The sequence below is a fragment of the Leiobunum rupestre genome, chromosome 4 (genome assembly GCF_980474605.1).
Source record: "Leiobunum rupestre chromosome 4, qqLeiRupe1.1.hap1, whole genome shotgun sequence".
Taxonomy (NCBI): domain Eukaryota; kingdom Metazoa; phylum Arthropoda; class Arachnida; order Opiliones; family Sclerosomatidae; genus Leiobunum; species Leiobunum rupestre.
Window position 1 is genome coordinate 53,735,623 of NC_143387.1, and position 24,792 is coordinate 53,760,414.

Here is a 24,792-nt window from a genome sequence, read left to right on the forward strand (position 1 = left end):
CGTTAAAACAAAACAATGTATCTTTTCGGTGGCCTTTTTGAGAAAAATGGATTTTTAATTTTGCAGGGACTTGTGAAATTGCGTGTTAGGTTTTTACACGCGAGTTAATTTTATAGTTTAAATAATTTCGTTTCAATATTGAATTTATGAGGATTTTAAATTAAAAATATTTTGCTAAAGGGGAATTTTTAGAGATACGTGGTCTCGCGTCATGTAGTGAGATAGGAGCTGACAATAAGCGAGATACGTGCTTTTGCGCGAAATGCGTTGTGAATATCAAAGATACGTTTAAATGTTTTCTCGATTTAAAAAAAGAAATTCAATTGCAACCTATTAATGTTTTTAATGTTATATATTTAAATTGGGGGTGTAGAATCTGAATATGTAAATGTTTACAAAACCACGTATCTCAAATTACGTGGTTTTGTTTTAACGGCGACGGTTTATGTCGAGGAGGCGGGAAATCCAATGAGACTAACTCGCTTTACTAACAATTCTCCGATCTATCTCTAATCCATACGTCTTAGGCTGAGGTCCTGAGAAGAGTATATTACCTGTAATCTTCGTCGTCTGCGATATCGTCCCACGAGGCAGGCTGTGGATAACACGAGCACGAAGACTAGAGCGGAAGCGGCGATGGTCAACAAGAGGACCGGGATGGGAATGGAATGGTGCACGGAGACGTTCGTGTCCAGCCCCGACCTGGGCTCCAGCAGAGTCACGTTTTGCTGAGTGCCGTTCTGTCCGCGCGGAAAAGAACAAACATGAAACCATTTCATTCTAATTTCTTACTCGCGGTGCTGTGTGGATAGGATCATTGCGTGACGTCTTTCGAAGCCTGTTCCGCGGATTCGAGTAAAATTACTTCATAATTTTCGTTATTCACGCGAAGGTTCTTGGTTTAGTGTCTTTAAGGGTGGTACCTTGTTTTGTTAGCATAGATAACGCCCTTATGATTAGTCAGAATTTTATAATAAATCGTCAACAGGAGCTAGAGCGGCGGAAAGTACCCAATTCAGATAATGGTTATAAAATTCCCTAATTCAGATAATGGTTATAAAATTCCCTAACTCAGATAATGGTTATAAAATTCCCTAATTCAGATAATGGTTATAAAATTCCCTTATTCAGATAATGGTTATAAAATTCCCTAATTCAGATAATGGTTATAAAATTCCCTAATTCAGATAATGGTTATAAAATTCCCTAATTCAGATAATGGTTATAAAATTCCCTAATTCAGATAATGGTTATAAAATTCCCTAATTCAGATAATGGTTATAAAATTCCCTAATTCAGATAATGGTTATAAAATACCCTAATTCAGAAAATACTCCATACTAGCAGATGATAGAAGGTACTACTTTTCAACGCTATCCTTGGGACATGTGTTGTTAGATATTTAAATACCGGTGTGCCAAGCGAATAATCAGCCTACTCATCATTATGCCAACGCCAGCTTCCACTAACCCGGACAGTTGACAAAAAAGCCATGGCCAATAGAACCCTACCACTGACAGTGGCACCCTCGACGCAAGCCACAGCTGGGGGATAGAGAGTGTGGCTAACAAAGACTTATTAGCCATGTTAAACTACTCGAAATAGTAAAGAACAATTTGGAGGAAGATACATGAAATCGGTACTTCGGCCGATAGGTCTTCTATCATTTCACGCAGTTGAATGTTCTCCCGTTTCAGTCGCTGGTTTCCCCTTCCCATAAAATTTTGTAGAGATTAACGGTAATAGTAAGTGTAGGGAGCTGTTGGTTCGCTTGGCAGGAAGAGCTTTCCACCATCGTTCTACGCATTGTAACCCGTCCACCTGAATTAATGGCTTTAAAAGTCGCTTGAGGACTTGGGCCTAAGGTGGTGCCTAGCTGATCTCGTCTTTCTCGATATTACGCCGGTAATGACCAATCCATTGAGGTAGGAATAGCATTATTGTTCTTTTTTTTAATTTTACGAGCTTCTATTTATCTGCTATAGCTGTTGACAAACCTTTGAAAATCCCCCCTCCTTCACCCCTGGCACTGGGAGTCTCACTTTTTGCGGGACGCGTTGCTATTACTGGTACACTCTGTTTAAAAAGTCTTCGACAGGTTAAATTTTTGCTCTCTTTTTAATTCTGCTAGAAAACTATAACAGATAGATCGATGATACCAATTGCAACTATTATTTATTTTCCAATATCTTTCGTTATTTATCGGTTTCGTCCGCCAAAAATTAATAGTTTGGCGGGAACCACAAAATCTCATTTTTGACAACTTTTTAAATATTGGTTCTACGGCACTGACTCGCACGCTTTGGAATTCAAAATGGTCGGTTCATATTTAGAAAGTGGAAAAATTATCCCTCTACAACTAACGGTTGAGAAGTTATCGCGTTTTTTCGTCAAAATTACGAAACATCTAAAATGCATCAAGCGATTATTAATAACGCCACTTCGACAGCGATCCAACAACATTGAAAATATATTTAATTAAAGGCCGTTTTAAAAAAACCAAATTCCTAGGACAACTTGGCAAGTGGTTTTAAGAATATCCTTTTTTATACGCTAAAGCTTTTAAAAAGCTATTTGCGTTATAAATTGTTTATAATAATTGTTATTTAATTTAAATATATGTTGTTGGACCGCTGTCAAAGTTGCGTTTTAATAATCGCTTGATGCATTTCAGGAGTTTCCTAGTTTCGACGAAAGTTTGTAAACGCGATAACTTCTCAACCGTTGGTTGTAGAGGGATAATTTTTCCACTTTTTAAATATGAACCGACCATTGTGAATTCAAAAACGCGCGAGTCAGTGCCATATAACCAATATTTAAAAAGTTGTCAAAAATGAGTTTTGATGGTTCCCGCCAAACTATTAATTTTTGGCGCACGAAACCGATAAATAACGAAAGATATTGGAAAATAAATAATAGTCGCAATTGGTTTCATCGATCTATCTATTATAGTTTTCTAGCAGAATTAAAAAGAGGGCGAAAATTTCACCTGTCGAAGACTTTTTAAACAGAGTGTACAGCGTCGTTATCCAACCTCATATAAGTCGAATAACCATGCTTATCCCAAATCAATTGTTAAATCCCTAACTATAGGATGTTACGCGTTTTAATATAAGCGCAAATGCGCAGTGATAAATTTAACCAGCTAGGCTAATACCCAAGGCATCACCTTAGGGCCAAGTCATCTAGCGACTTTTATTGTCGGATTAAATTCGCAGGCGGGTGGTGGAAAGCCCTTCATGCCACGCCAACAGCTCCCTACCGTAAGTTTTTATGACAATGGGAAACCGAAGAACTCGGGGCAAAAACTTGCTAACTCAACGCGGAAGGAGCTGTTCCGAGTTTTCAGCCAGTGCCACAAGCTGGGATCGAACCGGACTCGTCTCGCTGCGAGGCCAAAGTGCCACTCACTCCGCCACCCCATTATTATAATACTATGATGGATTTTACCCCTTCCGGTGAGCTGTAGATGGACTTCATTTTATCGAAGTAGAAGACGGCGTCGGTGGGGTGGACTTGGTGGTCGCTGACGTTTTGGTTGTCCCCCGGAGCGGCTGCCGGTTCGGCCACCCTGGTCAGCGTCATATCCGTCCGAAAGTACGTTTGGTTCTGAAACTCGTCGGGTGTTTTTTCCGAATGCGGCTTCTCGTAATTCTGACGCGTTTCGAAGTCATCTGCGGAAATTTATAAACATTAAATGATGGCGGACAATGATGATTTTCACCCAGACGAAGATGGCGCCACGAAATGTTGGGGGCTTTCCCTCTTCTAATTAATCACGGAGCACGACGCGTGCCCCTTGGCACTATCAAATTAACACGTGCCACGGAGCACGCGTCTCGCGCCGTTATTAATTAGAAGAGGGAAAGCCCCCTAGTGTCGCGTAGCGCCCTCTTCAGCTTAATAGTTGTAAAACCCTTTCTTCTACCTTCGCAAGATTCCGTCTTGGGATTAAATTTCTGTAAATCCATGGCGCACATGCATATGTAGCTGTCTCCTTTGGGCTGGCAGCCAGCTTCAGGGCCACACAATCTGTGGTCTTTCTCGTTCTCCGAACACGGATCAAAGGCGACTGCCGAAGAAAACAAAAACAAAAAAGTTTTGATTTCGGGGAAAAAAATTGTAATTTCTCAAAAATTGATTTTACTCATACAGGGTGTCCACTAAAAAACGAACCAGGGCAAATATCTCAAAATCTGTTTTAGGTACGATTTTGAAATTTTCAAGTCGTATACAAGATGTAGGGGGAAACCTAATGCGAAAATGTCGATGACCTTGAACCATGTCTTCAAGGTCATCCAAAAACTAACTCGAGAACCGTAAGTGTTAGAAAGTTGGTTCCAATTAGAAAGGTGTTCCACGTGACGTTTTAAGTACAAGTAGGTTTGACCTGATCGGATTTGACCAATAGGAAGCCGAGAAATGGTAGATGAAAAACAAGAAGTTCGTTAAGTTGATAACGTGTCGAAAGCGAGGTTCGGGAGCTGATAACTTTAAAGATACTTGTGTTAGAGTACTGAAATTTGCTACACATCCTCATCAGGATTGAGGGTCCTTAGTTTAAAAATTTCAATGACCTTGAACCATGTCTTCAAGGTCATCCAAAAGCTATCGCGAGAACCGTAAATGTTAGAAAGTTGGTTCCAATTAGTAATTTCTCAAGGTCATTTTTGAATGTCTTTGAAGACATGGTTCAAAACTACTTTGACGAGAAAGTGGTGATTAGCAAATTTCCTATTGAAAACTAGTTTCTAAACCCAAAGGATAGCGAGATAATGTTTCCACACCTTAAACCACGTCTTCAAGGTCATCCAATTTTACAAACTTGAAGAACTCCCACCATAAAGAGTTTGTCTAGCAAATTTCGATGTAACACGAATTGGTTTCGAGTTATGTGCGTTTTCTTTCAATTTTCATATTAACGACCTTTGGGATTTTGAAAAACAGTTCCTTGACTTCCTATTGGTCAAATTTGATCGAATCAAAGCTAATTAGACCTACAAAGTGACGTGGAACACTTTTATAATTGGAACCAACTTTCTAACACTTACGGTTCTCGCGTTAATTTTTAAACTAAAGACCCTCAATCTTGATGAGGATTTGTAGCAAATTTCAGTACTCTAACACAAGTATCTTTAGAGTTATCAGCTCCCGAACCTCGCTTTCGACACGTTATCAACTTAACGATCTTCTTGTTTTTCATCTACCATTTCTCGGCTTCCTATTGGTCAAATCCGATCAGGTCAAAGCTATTTGTACTTAAACAGTCACGTGGAACACTTTTCTAATTGGAACCAACTTTGTAACACTTACGGTTCTCGAGTTAGATTTTGGATGACCTTGAAGACATGGTTCAAGGTCATCGACATTTTCGCATTAGGTTTCCCCCTAGATCTTGTATACGACTTGAAACTTTCAAAATCGTACCTAAAACATATTTTGAGATATTCGCCCTGGTTAATATTTTAGTGGACACCCTGTATAGGCCTCGAAGTTTCATTTAAAAAATGTAGGCGAGAAGTTGATCACTTAACGTTTGCCCACACATCAAATACGTAATCAGCGAGGTCGTGAAAAATACGAGAAGATTGCAATGAGTAAGCGGACTACCCAGAGTGCGGTGAAGTTATGTAGAATACTCGAGTACTGCAATGAGTACGCTGAGATTACGCGAGGATAATGGAAAGCGTACGTGAATTACTTAGAGATTACGTAGAATACTCGAAGATGATAATCAGCTAGGCTAATACCCAAGGCACCACCGTAAGCCTAAGTCATCTAGCGACTTTTAATGCCTTAAACAGATGCCTTACCATTCGTAGGAGGGTGGTGGCAAGCCCTTCATGCCACGCGAGCAAATAGATCCCTTCACTTACTATTACCGTTTGGAAAAGGGAAACCCCTTTAACCAGTGGGGAGAGAACTTGCAAACTCAACGCGGAAGAAGTGGTTCCGAGTTTTCACCCAGTGCCACAAGCTGGGATCGAACCCGGCTCCTCTTGCAACCACCTCGCCGAGATTACTTGGAGTATGCGATAATTACTTGGGTACTTAAAGATTGATTATGTAGAATACTTAGAGATCAAATAGAATACGCTAAGATTACGCGGAATAGGTAAAGATTACGTTTAGTACTTAGAGATTACACAGAACACGCAAAGGATTACGTGACGCTTACGCGTATGACGGAAAGTGCGATTGCTATTCGGATTACGCCGTGCTTACGTACTCATTACGGGAAGTGTGTACATCGATTACGCGGCGGGGTCGGAATCTGGGTGTTAGACCGGTATTCTTTGACCTACTAAACTACTTTGAAAACTTTTGAAAATTGCATAGCACTTTCTATTTTGAATAGTAATCGAGAGTGAACGTGTCAAATGGCGTTAACAGAAATAGAGTAGATGAAGGCTCCAAGTTTCTTTTGATCTTCAAAGACTTCCCAAACATCATTCATTTTTCAAGAGGGAGGGTGCCTGTTCTCCGTAGAATCGCGGCGTTTCTTTTATTGAAAGATAATTTAGCGAAAGAGGCGTCCGCGCTAATAACAATGCAGACGCCCTGGGAATAAAGGATCAAAATCCGATATTTTTGTACCTAGTTTTTGATCCAGCCTTCTTGACAGACTCGGGACAGCGCGCTTCCCAAAAAGTCGAATTTGGTGGCGCTCGAGAATGGATTTTGAACAACGTGGATGAGGCCGCATTCTTCGGGTGGGGTTCCCAGGGGAAACTCGCTGGGTTATTAATCATGTGGAGGCGTACGTTTATGCTTAAATGAGCCTCGATCTGACCAGTAATATGGCCGCTCTTCGATCAAACGTTGCGGTGAATTTATAATGGAAGTATTTGGTGGCGTACCTCTTTGACTGATTACGGAATCTTAATTAATTCGTCTCGGAGAGTAAGAAAGAGATATAGAGCGTATTTGTTTTAAGTATCTTGATAAATAAGCCATGTTCAGTTATTTGAATAGTTTTATACTACATTTTGTCGTTCAAAGTTCGACTTTTAGAACAATTTAATTACGAATAGAGCTCGATGAAAAAGGTTTTGTTTCATTCCGACAAACCTAATTTATTTTGGTTAATTGAAAATGGAAAATAGTTTTTCTGACGAAAAGCGTTGTGCCATTTTTACGATGAAATTGATTTCTATCATTATTAAATTCATCTTTGAAATAGAATCTTTAGAAGGCTTCCCGACGTGACTTTTCCAAAATTGTATAATAATTCTATTCGCTTGAAACGTAAAAATGATAGAAAAAAGCGTCTTTATTTCTGGAAATAAATGTGTATTTTTCGAGCTTGGATGGTTTCGGGGGCAGGTCAGACGCGTTCCGTCGATGTCCGGGGTAATCGGTCAGCGACGCAATGACCAAGAGCGGCGTCTGCCACACCCGGATAAGGAAGGCATTTCCTCGAACAAATGCCTTTAAAGGAAGGACGAAAAATCTAGAAGAAGCGTCTAAAAATCCACTCCGGGATTCGAGTTATCGCGACTCACCGCCCAATATATCGCGTTTTATCCTCCAAAATAAACGATTGTTTCTCGGAATTTTAAGGTTCGCAGTGTTTTCTCGACCACGATCTTTTACGTCTTTAATAAGGGGCTTCAAATTCTCGGGTTTCTTCCACGGAAAACGTACAACCAAGAATTTATTTCTTTGTATGAGACCATCCGCGGCCTTCATGCTCGAATGTTCGTCCTAATTTTCTTCAACCACTGAATATGAACTAAAAAGCTGTGGCGGGGGGGTCTGGGAAGATATATCGAAAATATCATTGATATATTCGGGAAAACATACGATATTTTTTATATTTTCCAATGAATGCGGGAAGAATGTAACTACAGTAATTTTGTAAATACGTGAAGGAAGTAAGAATTTTACCCCTTTAGAGAAATTTTGGGGTTACGCTGCATTCTTGAGATTGGAACTTCCAACCAACCAAAGAGCAAAGTGATTAATTGTATAACCACTTTTGGAAATTATTAGAAGATATTAACCAAATAGCTGAAAATATCGAAAATATCAAAATATCAAATACAGGGTGTTTCATAAAGTTATGCAAAAATTTTAAGGAGTTGTAGGGGTTCAGTTGAGAAATATGCCTGTTTTCCCCCCATTTTCCTACGATTATTAAAAGAGCGCCAGAGAGCTTCAAAGTGTGGCCTACTAGCCCCTGTAAGTAGGCTGCAAAAAGCGCAAAACCAAGCAGCAGGGACTTTAAACACTGTTAAGTTACTTTTTTACAATGGTTATATCGATTTGTTTACAACGTCCTTTTGTACCTATCACACGAACCCAAACCTTAATGTTCGCGTTTCCCTGCTGCTTGGTTTTGCGCTTATTGCAGCCTACTTCCAGAGGCTGGTACGCCACACTTTGAAGCTCTCTGCTGCTCTTTTCACTCATAGTAGGAAAATGGGGAAAAACAGGCATATTTCTCAACCCACCCCCTACAACTCCTTAAAATATTTGCATATCCTTTTAAAACACCCTGTATATAATGATATATATCAAAATATCAATTATCATGATGTTTACCAAAATATCAATTATCATGATCTTTACCAAAATATCGAAATATCAAATATCATGATGTTTATCAAAATATAAAATATCATGATGTTTATCAAAATATAAAATATCAGGATGTTTATCAAAATATCAAATATATCGTGATATGTATCAAAATACCATGATATTTTCCTTTCTGCCTCTAAGTATAAATAAATGCAGTCTTGCTATAATAAGTATAATAGAGTGGACGGTTTTCCTCGCACACTATCAATATCAATTGACGCATAAAGAAATTGTCGGTAATAAATATAAACTGACAGAATAAAAATTCCATATAAGAAGCTGAAAATATATATTTTTGAAAGGAACCTAAACTAAAAGTTCTTAAATTCATACGATATTGTAATACCAATATCTAGACATTGTGGCACCGTTTCAAGTAGGTTGAGATAGGCTGTAGACTATCTGGATATTTCCTGAGTGTGGGCATGGACTAATTAATTAGTCCATGGTGTGGGCCTCGAAATTTTCCTTAAAGTGTTGGTTGCACGAAATTTTAGCTATGGCTAATTAATGATTCATTAGAAAGAGTAAACATTTTATAGCAAGTACAGAAAATTTCATCAAAATCGGTTAAGTGGTCTTTGAATTATTATAAAAAGAAGTCGAAATGGTGGAAATCGAGTTTTTCGGCGAATTTCCAGACCTCTAAAATTCTTCTCGGCACCCATGACGTCAGAAAATGCGAAGCGTATCATTGGCTAATTGTCTGTAATACATTTCTCTACATCTGGGATTAAAAGCAGGTTGATTTAACACCCAGGAAAAAGTCCTACGCAGTAGTAATTGAAATACGCATACACAAGCCTACGTAGTAGAAAAACGATATGAAACCGAAGGCTCCTTGTAAATTCTTCTTAAAAAGTCGGGTCGCGCGCGTAAAATAAGCCTAATATTATGATTAAAAACCTCTGGTTTGAAAACTTCTACAAGTATACAGAATCCCTCCACTTCAGTTCCTTCTATTTTAGGAATAAAACTACAGCTTTGATTGGCCCCAAATTGCTCGTGCTACCTAGGAGCAACAAACACAACACCCCACACAAGGAGAACGCAACCCGTCAAAAGTCGTGGATTTTCTTGTGTACGTTTTTCATTGGCTAGATGCTTTAGCGCCTGCTGCCGTCGGAAGGGGAAAATTCGGAAATTGTCTTCCCCCCCGCCCGTAAAACGTTCGTAAAGGCTCGTGACGCTCGTCCAATGAAATGCGTACACAACCCTTCGTTAGCGTGTTTAAAGGCTAGCTGCGTTCTCCTTGTGTTTGTTGCTCCTAGGTGCTACGAGGAGAGAAATTCGCCGAAAATTTCAGGATTTTGGGGAGCGAAAAAGGTCAGTTTCGGACTCAAAGTTAATACACTTAGGCTTGGAAATTTGTTTCGACAATGACATTTTTGGAAAGAGAACGTCCTGGGCTCCAAAACAAGCCCGCATTCATTCGTTTTTATTACTATCGATTTTTCGTGCAACCAACACTTTAAAGGGCTTCAACATATCCTAAATACGACTGCAAAATACCCGGAAATAACCTCCACATTTTTAAAATGGTTTCAAAATATTTGGGTTTTATACAGCATAAAACCCAAATATTTTTTTAAAATTATGAAATAAATCTAATTAACAATTTAATTAAATTAATTATTGGAGCTTATCTTAATATCAATGGTTAATTTTCAGGGACTTTTTTGTTCAAATATTTATTTAGCATATTTAAACACCAAAGCGTTGACATATACAATATTTTACCAAGAATGTATGTAGGTTAACAGAGAATATGTAACCGCCACTATAGGCTCGGTTTGAATGATTCCACCTACACAGAGGGAAAGAGAGTTTGAGTGTGTCAACGACCGTACCGAAAACACGAGGCGAACAGGATGCTACGCGCGTATTCTCAGTTCACTCGAATACATTCTCGGTATTATAATGGTGTTTTATATTTAAAGCCATTTATTTGCGCTAACTAGAAAGCCAATTCCCAGAAACAACAACGTCCTTTTAGTCCGACGGCAAACTCCTATTGAATTCCGGGCGGTGATAAATTTAGCACTACTTGATGATATTTTCTCTCGGCGCGTTGACGTGGAATGAGAGAGAATAAACGGATAAATTAGCGTATACGAGTTTGACGCTCGAAAGAATTGAAAAGCCAAACGCAAATTAAGCCCTCAAAGGTTGGCCAGGCTGACGTTAATGGAATGGGCTGTTTGACGGTAGCTTTACCTAAAGTACACGCCACCTGTTATATAAGATTCACTTAACGTCCATCCGCCAATTTCATACAGACTTCGCTTTCTTCGGCGGTTGGCGTCGTTATAAGGGCCAAGTGCGGGGTTGGCCTCGATGGCGGCTCTCTTTGCCCGTTACGAGTGAAAATGGTCCGTAACCATCGAGACTCGTTAGTTTTCCCCATATTTGTTTTTTTATTCGCGCCCACTCTGAAACAACGAAAGGGGGAGGCTAATCATTCTCTGATGGGGGAACATTCGTAAAGAGATTTCTCTCCCGTTATCGAAATACGAAGCCGCGATTTGCACTTTTAAAGGTTCACAAAAGTATTCACATTTTACGAGTTTCCTTCGATTGACGGCAGAATATACCTTCAGAGATGGATAAATTGTGATTGTTTTTATTGATCACGTTCGATATTATATAGAGACCGAGTATTTTTTGTAGTCAATAGTAGAAATATTGCTATATGAACTTTACGGACGGCCCTATAGATAAACAATATATATAACACTGTTACTACGGTTAGGCTAGACTAACCCTTCTACTCGGAGGCTGCTATCCTGGAGTAACATTGATTTGCAGTATAGCCAAGTTCCTTATCCGTTCGCTTTGTGTAAAGAGGATAAAAAAGAAGGCAAAGATCATTTCCGAGGGAGCGAAAAAGAAATCGAATGGTCTGTACTGAAAAAAATATGGACACGCTGCTATCTCGCTTGCGGATCCCTAAAAAATTCCTCTCGTGGCAATTTGCATCTCTAAACCATTTTATCCCGTTTTTCGCGCTGACTTTTGATACCTTATTCATGAGATTTCCAGCAAACAGCTCAGCGGACGTCTCTATATTAAGCCGATAGGTCCCAGTGAGATTTCAGGCTGCCTTTGAAGCTACTATATTCACTTTCCGGTTCCATTTTACTAAAATACGCTAGAGTATTACGATATTTCGGTTAATTCTCGAATTTTACAAATTTATACTCCGTTTAGGAAAATTTAGAAAATTTAGTAGTGGGGACTACGTAACCCTCGAGACATTGAAGGTTGAAAAATTTCCTTTTTGAGGGAAGGCGTTTAAATAACGTTAAAACGACTCGGGAATAATATTCTAATTTTGGACGGAATTCTATTGTTGGACGGCTTACGTATCATTTTGGAATAATGGTTTCTAAAGGACGAAATTTTACGTGACTCCACCTGAAATAGTGGTTTTAAAGGTCACGCGGTGACTTAGGTCTTAGGTACTAGCCTAACTGATTATTATAATTATTATTGAAAGTGGTTTTGGTTTCTACGGGGTTGTGATTCTATTTTACTGTCAAGCAGATACAACATTATCATAAGCGATAGTGTAGTGCTCGGAATTGTTTATTCATTATCCACAAATTTTACGATTTATTTAAAAAACGTTGGTAAAAAGAATATCATTTTAACTTATTTAATTATGTTTTTTAAGCAACCAAGCATTTATTTGAATAAAAGTGGTATTTATTTAAATAATTGTTTGTTTTATTTAAATAATAATCTTATTCACTTTCGATTATTAAAACATTTTACAATTTTTATTCAACTATTGGTTATTTAAATAAATATTATTTAAATATCGCCGAGCTTATTTTATTCATGGATAAAAATTATTCGAATGCCGAGCACTACGATAGTGTAATAATGTTATAATATTTTACTTTTTCTACGTAGAAAGTTTCAAAATCCCCTGAGCCCATTAGATATTTTCGCGCGAATAATTAACAAAGATAAAAGACTAGGGTAAGCTTATTACGGTTGTACATAAAGGTATAGCTAACACCCGCTACGACTTGTTTTTAACGTAATTAGCGCCATTTAAACCTGGTGGTCGAAATACGAAATTCGTGGATCCACCAGAAACATAGAAGCTCACACTCCCTTTAATACCACATGATTTCTTTTTAATATTAAAGCAATTTAAATATATCGCGAATCAATTTTCCTTCTTTAAATCTCTATCTCCGTCGCAACAATGACAAACATTGGGAAGACGTTTTTCCTATTCTAGATTGAGAAAGGAGACACTCGAGTTTTTATTATTTGATTGGCACAAAGAAAACTGTTTCTGAAAGACAAAGAACCGTACGCTACTCGAAGTGGAAATTTCCTTTTCTTTTCCCGGGGCGAAGTTTTCAATGAGCTCGCAAAGTTTTCCATTCTCAAGTCATCGAGTTGGATCGACTAATTTCAAAATATCAAAGCAGACCCGCTGAATTTCGCGACGTCCTTAGTTTGCGTTTTTTTATTCCGGCGCATCATAGATGGCGCCGAATTATACCGCGATAAAGGACAAATTCCCGAGCCAATTTCCTAAAAATTTAGTTTTGGTTCTGGTCGACACTATTTCCATAGGTAGTGTGGCCTTTGGATAGCCACAGATGGGCTCCCAGCCCCCAAGGGTATATCGGAAGAGTATATAGAGGGCTTCGACCAAGGTTCTTACAAGCGGCACTATGGGCTTCGCCGTTGTCTGTTCTAGGAATGTGGAGCTTGAGGTTAAGCTCGAGTGTTAAACTCGAAAGCATAATTTTAGATTTAAATTCATAAATAAATTAATACTTAGATTTAATAATTAAATTTAATTATTATTAAATTAATACTTAGATTTGATAATTAAATTTAATTATTATTAAATTAATACTTAGATTTAATAATTAAATTGAATTATTATTAAATTAAAATTCAGATTTATTTAATTAAAATGAATTGGTATTAAATTAAAATTCAGATTTAAGTAATTAAATTGAATTATTATTAAATTAAAATTCAGATTTAAGTAATTAAATTGAATTATTATTAAATTAAAATTCAGATTTAATTAATTAAATTGAATTATTATTAAATTAAAATTCAGATTATATTTATGAAATTAAATTCATATTAAATTATCATTACTGTGCTATCTCGCTAAATGTTAGGTTACGCGAATATAGATGGCGATTTAAGTGCCGGACTATATTTTGGCTTTTGCCAACTTGTTTTCTGCTTAAATGTTTGACGCTATTGGAGCCAGCGGGGCACTGGGACCTTTTTAATTTGGATGTACGGTTCTCTCGTCGGGCGGCCGCGACAATTTGATTGCATTTATACCTGAGGCATGTCTTTTTCATATTTCACTAACTAGACGTGTTAAATAATTTGAGGCTAAGAAAAATATATATCTAATTATTTTATTAAATTATCAGTAATTAATTTGATATAAATCACCGTTTTAAATGAAATGGCCTTTTAAATAATTAATGATTTAAATCACCTATTACTGAAAATGTATAAAAGTATTTTTTGTAGCAATGCCAATCCGGAGCAAACTAAACTACAAGTACCAATTAAATGTCATTAAGATAAAAAATTTAAATTTTAGTTTGTATCACTAATGCATGTAAAAAGATAAATAAATTTGTGTTAAACCAACAAAATTAATTAAAGTGAATCCGGATTAAATATAAATTTTTAGTTAAAAAATATGAAATTAGCAATTCTTTTTAACCAATTTGAATGACATATCAAGGTGCTATATAAATTTAGTCTTAATTTTAAAATTCGAGCTGAGATTTTTGAGGTGACAAATTACAGTAAACTAGGCGAAGAATTTATTTATTTATAATTATGGATAATAAATACGATTTTTAGCGTTTTTCGCAATCAACAACGCTGGTATGACAGTATGCACCTGCTCTTCAAAGAAAATAACATTGGTTTCTTAACACTTGCGTCTTCCTCCAGTGCTCGCGTGTCAATATTTCCCAAATCTTGTATCTGCAGCTATGGGCTCCGCGAGGTGGTTCCGGGGATTCAACGGAATTGTTAATTATTATTAATTTGGGATAAAGTATTAATAATCGAAGTGAAGAGAAGCACATTGTGAAAAACTAAATGAAAAGAGACTTAAAACGGTTTTAAAATTCACAATTTATTTATTTAAAAAATCCAACTTTTCGGAGGAACTGTTCCTCCGGAACGTTTTTTATAAATAAATTGTGAATTTTAAAACCGTTTTAAATCTCTTTTCATTTAATTACCTCTTATTTCGATGGAAGCTTCTGCATTTTTTATTTTATTTCCGTTTTTGGTAGCCTTTTAATTAGAACCAATATTTTAGGAAACAAATTTAAATCTTGGAAATGCGCTCTACGCTTCCAGTGATTTCCCTATAAATTCGTTTGGTTCGTCCCTAAAACAGAAACCACGTTGATGCAGAGCTAAATTTAATGTTCCAACTGAGAAATATTAAGCCAATTAGACCGTTAGAGTCAGGGAAAACAGGCTCATCTATTTAATAAGAAAACGTTATAATATTTCTACTAAATTAGTGATTTTTGGAATTAATTAATAGCGGATGCGTATCTATTTTCTAGTCTATTCTAGTTCATCTTTGATTGTAAACCCACCCAAATTTCACTGTCAGTTTATTTTTTTTTAAAGTTCAAATATGTTAAATCTGAAGATTTTTGACTACGACTTGTTTTTAACGTAAATAGCGCCAATCTGTTAAATCTGGTGGAATAACTGTAGAATTCGTTGACCCACCCAAAAATATGGTAGTTCTACTTCATTAAAAAAAATTCGAGGACCCCGATCGTGGATTTTCGTTCCAAATGTTTCCAAAGGAAAATCGTTTGTGGATCGTCTGCACCCTCTCCTTAAGAATAAATACACACATTTTTGATAAGGCTATAACTAAATAAATATCTAAGAACCATGATGTACGAGGTTTTTAATATCCTTTAGCTCGAGAGGTAATTTTTCAGTTGGGGGTTTGCCCCATATACCTTCACGAACAGGGATGTGCAGAGATCTTTCGGGCCCACGGGCAATTTATGTCATCGCGGCACAGTGGGGTATTTAGGTCTAAAAGCTGGACAAAATTATTTTAGTCGTTTTTTAATTAAAAAATGCATTGAATATGTATTTGATGAACTACTTAGGTAATCAAACTGGTATGGTTTAAAAAAAAAACACAATTTATGGTTTTTGGTTTAAAAAAATAATTTATATTCGTTTGGAAATTTCCGCGATGGAGAGTTACATAAGATAAAGTTGAAATTCAGTTTAAGAGTTGGATATACCGGGTGCTGCGCAAAAGAAAAGAAGGTCGTGGCGCAACGAGAGAGTGGACACGCCTGAACTCTGCCTCTCTGACTGTGGACAAATGTGAGCGCCCTGAAAGAGAGACGCTAACCAGAGTCGCGCAAAAGTAACTGCGTGTACCGTTGTACGGTCGTAGTGCAGGTGTGCCTAAAATGCCACCCTTTCCCTAAAAGGACATAAAATCATCCGCATCGACGTGTCACCCGCATCAGCGCCCACCCATCAACCGAAAACTCAAGAATTGGACACCAACCCTATTATCAAACTATACAAAGGACTAATTTTGTAAATATAATGTAAATAATCCCTAATGTCCCATTCCCCGCATGTTATATCGCATGATTAATATAGTGTATTTAATTTTGTTTGTTTTGATAACGTTTCATTTTAATTCTACTTTTTATTTATATTATTAAATGTTTTGGTACTCTCATAGTCTCGTTTTCAGTTTAGTATAAGCCAAAAAAATTCATACCCCTAGACAACAAATGACCCATGTTTAAGTATACTTCGCTAACTCCGTGGTGGTTACGCGAATGGAAACTCGGGATAAAGTCTAAACAGTGTGTAACCCTTTTTGTAGATGATTGGTTGGGACTCTCTCGCAGTCTGTAAGGCAGGAGTCGGGATTAAAATCGTCACGCTGTCGCGGAGTGATTGAGTAATTGGAAGTTTGGGAAGAGAGAACACACCTTACTATCTTTGTTAGTAAAATTACCGCCTGGTTAGTGTCTTGGCGATAAATACGAGTGGAAACGCGGGTAGGGCTAAAATTCGAAAATAAATACCTTCAGAAACGAGCAATATCTTAAAAAATAATTTTTTATTCGATTCAATAATGTATCATTAATACGTTTTTATTACTGTTGAAAGCGTTACAAATTTCGATAAACCTTAGCTGATCTTTAAAATAGACTGACAAGGAGACATCCCGAAGTGTAACCCACCGATTTTGTTCAAACTCGGGGGATTGGTAGACCTTCATGTATCATGAAAAATCCTAAAGGGAATTTATTCAATGGGCAACCGTTTTGCCATGGCAACGAAAAATATTTTTGACAACAAAAAATTTAAATGTTCCCATTGAAAATAACATGGGATTCAGACCGATTCCTAGGCCCCCCTGTGAAACATTTTAACAAATTTCAAAAATTCGAAAATGCCAAAAATAGAAAAAATAGATAAAAATTTACAAAAAAAACATCAAAACTGATCAACTTTTGATCAATTTGAGGTCAAAATCCCATGTTATTTTCAATGGGAAAATTTAATATTTTGTGTTGTCAAAAACATTTTTCGTTGCCATGGCAAAACGGTTGCCCATTGAATAAATTCCCTTTAGGATTTTTCATGATACATGAAGGGCTACCAATCCCCCGAGCTTGAACAAAATCGGTGGGTTACACTTCGGGATGTCTCCTTGTGAGTGGGATGATTTCTCCATTGCCTGACACTACCCCAGAGAGAGTTCTTAGTCCTTAGTTAATTAATGAATTATATTGTCGTTGGCTAAACAGTCTACCTACCATTAAACCAATTATCGTCGGGAGTATAGTAAGTGCCATACTTAATACGTTACTTATGGTAGTGACAATTAGGAAAATGCCTATATGATTGACATTGTGAAGACCAGAAATGTTATTCCCAAATGAATAATGGACGGAGTGGCGCCCTACAATTGGAGGTGCCACACTTAAGACTATTACGTTACTTATGTTGATATTAATCGCGTTAGTTTTCGAAAATATATTTGTAGACTGGAAAAAGGTTGGAAATATTCCCAACGTGTGGCGTGAATTTAAATAAAATATCGTTCGGATGTGACAGTCGTGGAATTTTGGAAAGCAGTCGACACCCCCGAGGTTTAAATTAAACGGAAAAGTATATATGGGCGTCGCGGAGGGAAGGGTTGATCACGTAGGCCATCCCTTTGAAACTTTTCAATATTTGGCTCTGGCGGCTCTATTTGACTGACCATGGTCCTTGATTTCTCTGTCGACGAACGTCGCGCGGACACGAACAAAATGAGTGAAGGGTATTATCGAACGGGCCACGGTTTGCTTAGACGCTCCACTTGCTAACCAAAAAGCGGAGGTCGGCGAGAGCAGCCCGCCTTACCCGACACCCACGTCGAACTTGCCCGCGAAGTATCCCCCACCGCGATCGAGGAACCAAGTTAGAGCCGGACTACCCGCCGCTAATATATATGAAAGTAAACTCGGGGAGTATGTCTCTCTCTTTTTGCGCCGCTTTCTTTGACACGTGAAGAGGCCTAAGGTAATACGCGACTCTTCAGTCGTTCTTATTACAAAACCCTCGCTTTGCCGGCCGCCGCCGCTGGTCCGAGTGGTACCTACGCGACTTTGATGTCACCCCGAAGGCGAAATTATATAGCTCGCTTAGCTTGTCAACTGGAATATTGCATATTTTGAACGGTTCGTTTTACGTCGCTATATCAATGAAGAAGTGAGAACTTTCGTACGAGGTGAAAATAGCGCCATCTACTTTAATACTTGTCAACTAAATGTAGGGGGAAATAGCAACCTACTTTTGGTTTTTCGGGTTTTGTGCTGAAACTTCAACCTTTCTATGCACCAGAAAATGTCACGACCAGCTTATTTATAAGTAACAAGATTATTGACCTTCACACCGTAATACAAAACCAATGAGAAAATGTTAAAAAACAAAGAAACAATCCCGACATGGAAATATTATCACAAAACAACTAATTAACGCGATTAATTAATCTTAACCGCGCGGAATATATTACGAACGTCAGACATTTTCAGTCCTCGGGATTGGTGCTTCCGACCCATCTGACCCGAGGAAATAATTACGATATCAGATATCAGATAAACTGCAGGATTTACGCTCAGATATTATCTGGTCAGTTGATTTTGGTCAAAATTCAAATCAGGTAGTTTAAACCCGATAAAATACGCGAAAAAGTAGATTAGTCCATAATTAAAAGGGATAATATATCTAAATCCTAAACAAATTTGAAGAAATTAAAAAAACTTACTAATAACTCGTACCGATAGGTCTTCGAGCGAATCTCGGATCAAATAGATCTTCGAGTAATAAACTACATAAAAACTAAATAAAATAGCCAGAAATTCCAACGGTAGACCGGTTTCGTTCTATTTGGAACTCATCAGTACCGTGCGGGAAATCTGGCTGGCGACTGTTATATCGAAAGGAGAAACGAAGCCTAAACATTAAAAATTTCAAAACGCGTTGCATAGCAACGGAAAGCCGAAAAGGGGGGAGTGTGGTGGAGAATAGTATATTCACAGTCCATAGGTGGTCTCTTGTAACTTAGTTTAAACCCGAAACTAATCTGCATTCATTGTAAGCCGACGCTTATCTGTTTTATATCCCCGTTTACTGTTTATTTTGATTTTCTTTACTAAACGAATTTAGTCAAATAACTATTCAGCTGTAGCTGAATTTGGTTCGAGGAATTATATCAGATAATTTCAGATCGGGTACTTGGGATAATGAATCATATCCAATTGAGAGATCAGATTATTGGTTGAGGGGAATGTAAAAGAGTAACCTAATCTGACTAACTGATTTTATTAGATATATGAGAATTACGACCGAGTAACCTGATCATTTGGCCATTGGAAGCACTTTTTACGCAACCGGTGTTTGAATGAGGGTGCATCGCTATTGGAGAACGGTCAACACACATTTCCCTGTGTCAGACACAAAAAAGCGATATTTAGCTTAGTTTTTAAACCGAGCTAGAAAGATCAACATCTGGGGTCAGTACTGGGACGACTAAGAAAAAACTAATTTTCATTCAAAATTCAGCATTTACGAAAAATTCAGACCAAACGTTTAAACTACGCTATCTGCCGTTTTACAATTTTTGGCTCCTGCATTGTCGTACTCTCAGGATCGGACTGCCTAGTAGTTGGCCCCATTTCCCATTAATGCCAAATATTTCCAGCCACCCGGGCCAGTCCGGGCCTGCGCGGTACTCTCTTTACCACTTCAGATCAGTGTTACCCCTTACGAAAATGGTTGATAAAATTTTGGAAATTTGATAAAAATTTGATCAAAAGAAGTGTTATTTGATCGAAATATAATTTAATCAAATATTGATCAAAAGAAGTGTTATTTGATCGAAATATAATTTAATCAAATATTGATCAATTCTTTGCATTATATATTTGATTAAATTTTTACAAAAAATATTTATTAAATTGTTTATAAAAAATATTTAACTAAATTTTGATAAAAATATTTGATAAAATTTTGATAAAAATATTTGATAAAATTTTGTTAAAAATATTTGATAAAATTTTGATAAAAATATTTGATAAAATTTTGTTAAAAATATTTGATAAAATTTTTATAAAAATATTTGATAAAATTTTTATAAAAATATTTTATAAAATTATAAAAATATTTGATAAATTTTTTATCACCATTTAATCGGTCCAATTTTTGATAAAATCATTTGACAAAATTTGATCAACCATTTTAGTAAGGGATGCTTATCAAGGGTGCGATTAACAAATTTGGCATGTACAAACGTTTAACACCCATTAAGGAAAATATATTAATGTAAGCGCTAGTGGAAACTAAGCTTTATGGCTTAGTCCATAGCACTATGTTATATGTAGGCTAATGCTAACCATCTGCCCAAGAGCGCCGTATACGTGTCTATGAGAAAGCTGACTTCGAATTATAAATCGTATCTAAATACCGCACGCCTGTAAATTAGTTAATTGAAATATTTTTCATCTGATTAATTACGTAACGTCAATCGTTGAACTCTAGAAACGTTCCCAATTCAATTTGGTAGCGCTAATCTAACGTTATATGGATAATGCGATCAAAGATCGGATAAACGCTGAAACTCTCAATAGCTTTCAAACTAATATTACCCTATTGTATGAAATTAATTTAATTGGTTTCGACTAAGACCATTTCGCTACCTGAGAGCGAATGTCAAGCTAGTCAAAAAGAACCATTTTGAGAAAAACAGGTTTATAGTTTTTAATCTAGAATAATTGCAATACAAATCTAATAATTGCAAAATACAAAAAAAGAAGGTGAAAGCATTAAAAATAAAGTAATGAGTCAGTCTAATGTAAAAGTACTCGAGGATTGTTATTTCTCTCGGAGAAATGGTTGAAAGACTAGGATCTTCCCACACTTTAATAAATGAAGAAAATAAATAATAATCAGCTAGGCTAATACCCAAGGCACCACCTTATGCCCAAGTCATCTTGCGACTTTTAATACCTTAATCATTTGGTCAGTGCTTTCCGCCTAGGAGCAACAAACAAAAGGAGAACGCAGCTAGCCTGTACAAATTTCATTGGACGAGCCTTTACGCTGAGCGTTTTACGGGCGGAGGGGAAGACAATTTCAAATTTTGCCCCTTCCGACAGCAGCATTCGCTAAAGCGTCTAACCAATGAAAACTGTACGCGAGAAAATCCACGACTTTTGACGGGTTGCGTTATCCTTGTGTGGGGCGCTGGGTTTATTGCTCCTAGCTTTCCGCATGCTTAAAAACAGGGTTTTTCTTAATAAAACGTCATCGATACGTCACCCGTGACGCCGCAGCAACATCAAAACCGGAAGGCCAATGTTAATTTATAGAATTGTACAAGGAGTATTTCAATTCACACAAGTATTTACGCTTTTTAACGAGAACGCTGCTGGATAAATAATAAATTGTCATAACTCGGTCTCGATTTGTTGAGTTGGTAAAATATAATGACCAGTATTTTAATTTAACGCTATAAATATATAAATAAGATCGACAGAAAATATGGCGTCGTCTTGAAGTTTCTAAATATTCGGCTCCTAAGTACAAACGGGAAAAGAAAAACGTCTAAAATGTTCACGTGACTCCCGACGTTGTTGTTCCAACTTATGGAGTGCTCTTTATTAACCTCAAAGGCCCTGTATTGTATCTAGACTACATTTCATTTGTAGAAACACGCGTCGAAATAGAAAAGGCAGAAAACAAACTTTAAATTTATGAATTTTCAATTTTACGTGATCATAATTTTAATTATAATCTAATATCAACAATTATAAGCATTATAAATGGAAACGCCTTACGCTATTGCAGCGGTTCCCAAAAGGTGTTCCGCGGAACCCTGTTGTTCCATGTAAGGATCACAGGGGTTCCGAGAATTCGCAGCACGGCCATCTTTGTTTGTGTCAAGAGTCTTTTAAGATAAGTAAAAAAAAACATAGCGTTCCGCCAGAATTAGCTTGATAATTTAGGGTTCCATAGCAAAAAAAATTGGGAACCGCTGCGCTATTGAATAAAAGTATTAAATACGTAAAATTATTACGTATAAAAGGCTTATATACAAAAACAACCACTTCCACTTAATTACGTTATTCAAGAAATTAGGGGATCTTAAAATTCATTTTGCGCGTGAAAATACGCCGCCATGTTAGGGTATAGAAAGCGGATAAATATGTCTGTTATACCTCATAATGTAAAGGTACTGTCCCGCGGAAAAACGTAATTTGGAAATCGGGAAATTGAAATCGTAAAATCGAGGGTGAAATTTCCTCGCAAATGAAACCAAAAAATTAGATGCTACATAAATAATTCACTGTTATACAGAAAAGATAAGATATTAGTAGGGGATCCATAGCAATGCCCGTGCAATCAAGGGCCATTTTCAGCAAAGTTTCGCCCCGGGCAATATCTCAGTGAGCGCCCCCAAATAAGCTCAGAAGAACACAAAAGGGCACGAATCAAACCGCTGCTATTTAAAAAAATGGATTTCATGATTTGATAGGAATAAAGTAAAATTACTTCCGCTCTTCGAATTGGATAGCACCCGGGGGCAATTGGCCCTTTTACCCCCTTAATACGGTCTGGCGCCATCTATAAAAAATCCAGTCTGTCAGTCATATCTCTACAAGCCTTGGTGAAAGGATCGTCCCAAGAATTTATTTCGACATTCTTGATATTAATTTCTGCCATTTTGCAGAAGATAAATGGCCAAATCACGGTTTAAGATTTACCGAATCTATTACTTCTCTTAAAGGTGTAAAACTTACACTGCGTAGGGATATTGGTATATTAATAAACCATATTTTACCGATGAAATAGTATTGAAAGACCAATATTTGGTGGTCGTCGCTAAGGTATTTTGAAAAATCAACGGGAGCCCGCGTTGGCATTGAGTTGGGAATATTAATCTAGAGGTCCAATCAAAACGTCGGATTTCAGTATTTCGCGAAACGAGTTTTTAAAAAATAAGAATACTGCCGTCTGCTCCCAATTTAAAATGACGAGAAAACTTTATCATTCTACCCGTGGCGCCGTCTATCTCTCAATGGTTCGATCAAATAAGACGCGTTTTCCGGCAAAAATATTTTTTTTTATAAAAATAATGGATGGCGCCACGGGTCATATGATAACGTTTTCTCGTCATTTTAGAGGAGACGGCATATTCGTAATTTTCAAAAACTTGTTTCGCGGGGAGCAGATTTGATTGGATCCCTAGATTAATATTCCCAACTCAATGAGCGTTGGTACGTGTTTCGAGCGAATTGTCCAATCAAATTCGTTGCTACGCAGCCCCAATTTCAATCTTGAAAATAACGTGAATGTTAATAGGATCCCAATGACGTATGTAAGCCCATCTACTGCATGACCGTTAAGTAAACAGAGTTTCCCTTTTATAGCGACTAGTAAACCTCCGAGTCTGGAAATCACGTAACTTGGAACGTAAGTTGACAACCCATTGTTCACATCCAACTCGCGAAATAGTGGAAAATTTTACTTTCCTATAAATCCATATTTCGCGTTGGGGATATAAAAAAATGGAACTTTACAAAAAGCGTAATTTTGTTTTGGTGGGCGGAAGAAAAACCGGCCGCTTCTCCGAGGAACAACTTTTAGACAAATCTAATTTTCTTTTCCATACTTGCTTGGATTTCTTTACTTTTTTGTGCCAGAAGGAATGCAGTTCGTCTTTACGGGTCCGCTAGTATTTCTTCATTGTCGTCTGTGAGGTTTCTTACAAATGAACTGTTTCGAAGGCGGCCACCAGAAATCCAATAAAAGAGAAATATATCTCTCGGTCACGTATACCGGAGGAAAAATCCTTCCTTAACTCGGAATAAACGTGTACACCTCCTCTTGCCAGAAATTCTGGGTGGTGATCCGCCGCTCTAAATTGAACCCGTTTTTGGTAGGGCCGTTTTGAGACATTTCGGGACTCTAGGGGCCAATTATGTCATCGTGGACCCCATTAACTGGGATGGGTGCTAGTGAAAGGTAAGGCGATGGGCATAACAAGCATACTTCTGGGCCTTTTCCCGACAGGCCTTACACTGCTGTAGGGTCCAGAAATGGATTCCTCCTTGTTTGAAAAGGGACTTGTACAGTACATTGAGCTAATAAATATTCATTCATTCATTATCTTGTTAAGATTGGCATCCCCTCCAATTTCCAAATTCCTCGATCATCTTCGGGCCATATACACCTCAAAGGACTATCAGATACTGGTCCGGGGATATTTTGACGTCCTGAATTCAATCCAAAGTCGGCCTGAAACAGGGTTGCCCCTTGTCCCCGGTTCTCTTCGCCCTATACCTGGAACCACTCGATCGTGCACCATCCGGATCGGGATTTGGATTTCATCTCCAACATCCGTCTCAAGCGGAAATTTCGTACACCTTCCCTGGACAATTTTTCGCGGATGATGTGAATACAATATCTGAGACTTCTAGATATCGGCGGTAGGTTCGCTACAGAGCACTGGTTCGTGTTTGGAAACGAAAAATGTCAAATTCTTCAGTTCTCAGGCGATAATAACTCTAACCGTTGTACCTTCAGGGCTCGCCATTTCAATTCGCTACTCAGATC

The 24,792-nt window shown here is 37.4% G+C and overlaps 1 protein-coding gene across 1 annotated transcript in view; it reads right to left on the reverse strand.

Moving 5' to 3' along the window:
* The window catches only part of LOC149948284 (uncharacterized), a 53,009-nt gene that overhangs the window by 16,476 nt on the left and 11,741 nt on the right, over positions 1 to 24,792 (reverse strand). Inside the window, exons 2-4 of the mRNA XM_090171900.1 lie at positions 3,929 to 4,072; positions 3,451 to 3,674; positions 555 to 740 (exon numbers count right to left, since the gene is read on the reverse strand). Of these exons, the coding sequence (XP_090028026.1) occupies positions 555 to 740; positions 3,451 to 3,674; positions 3,929 to 4,072 (554 nt within the window). The remainder of the gene's footprint in view (positions 1 to 554; positions 741 to 3,450; positions 3,675 to 3,928; positions 4,073 to 24,792) is intronic.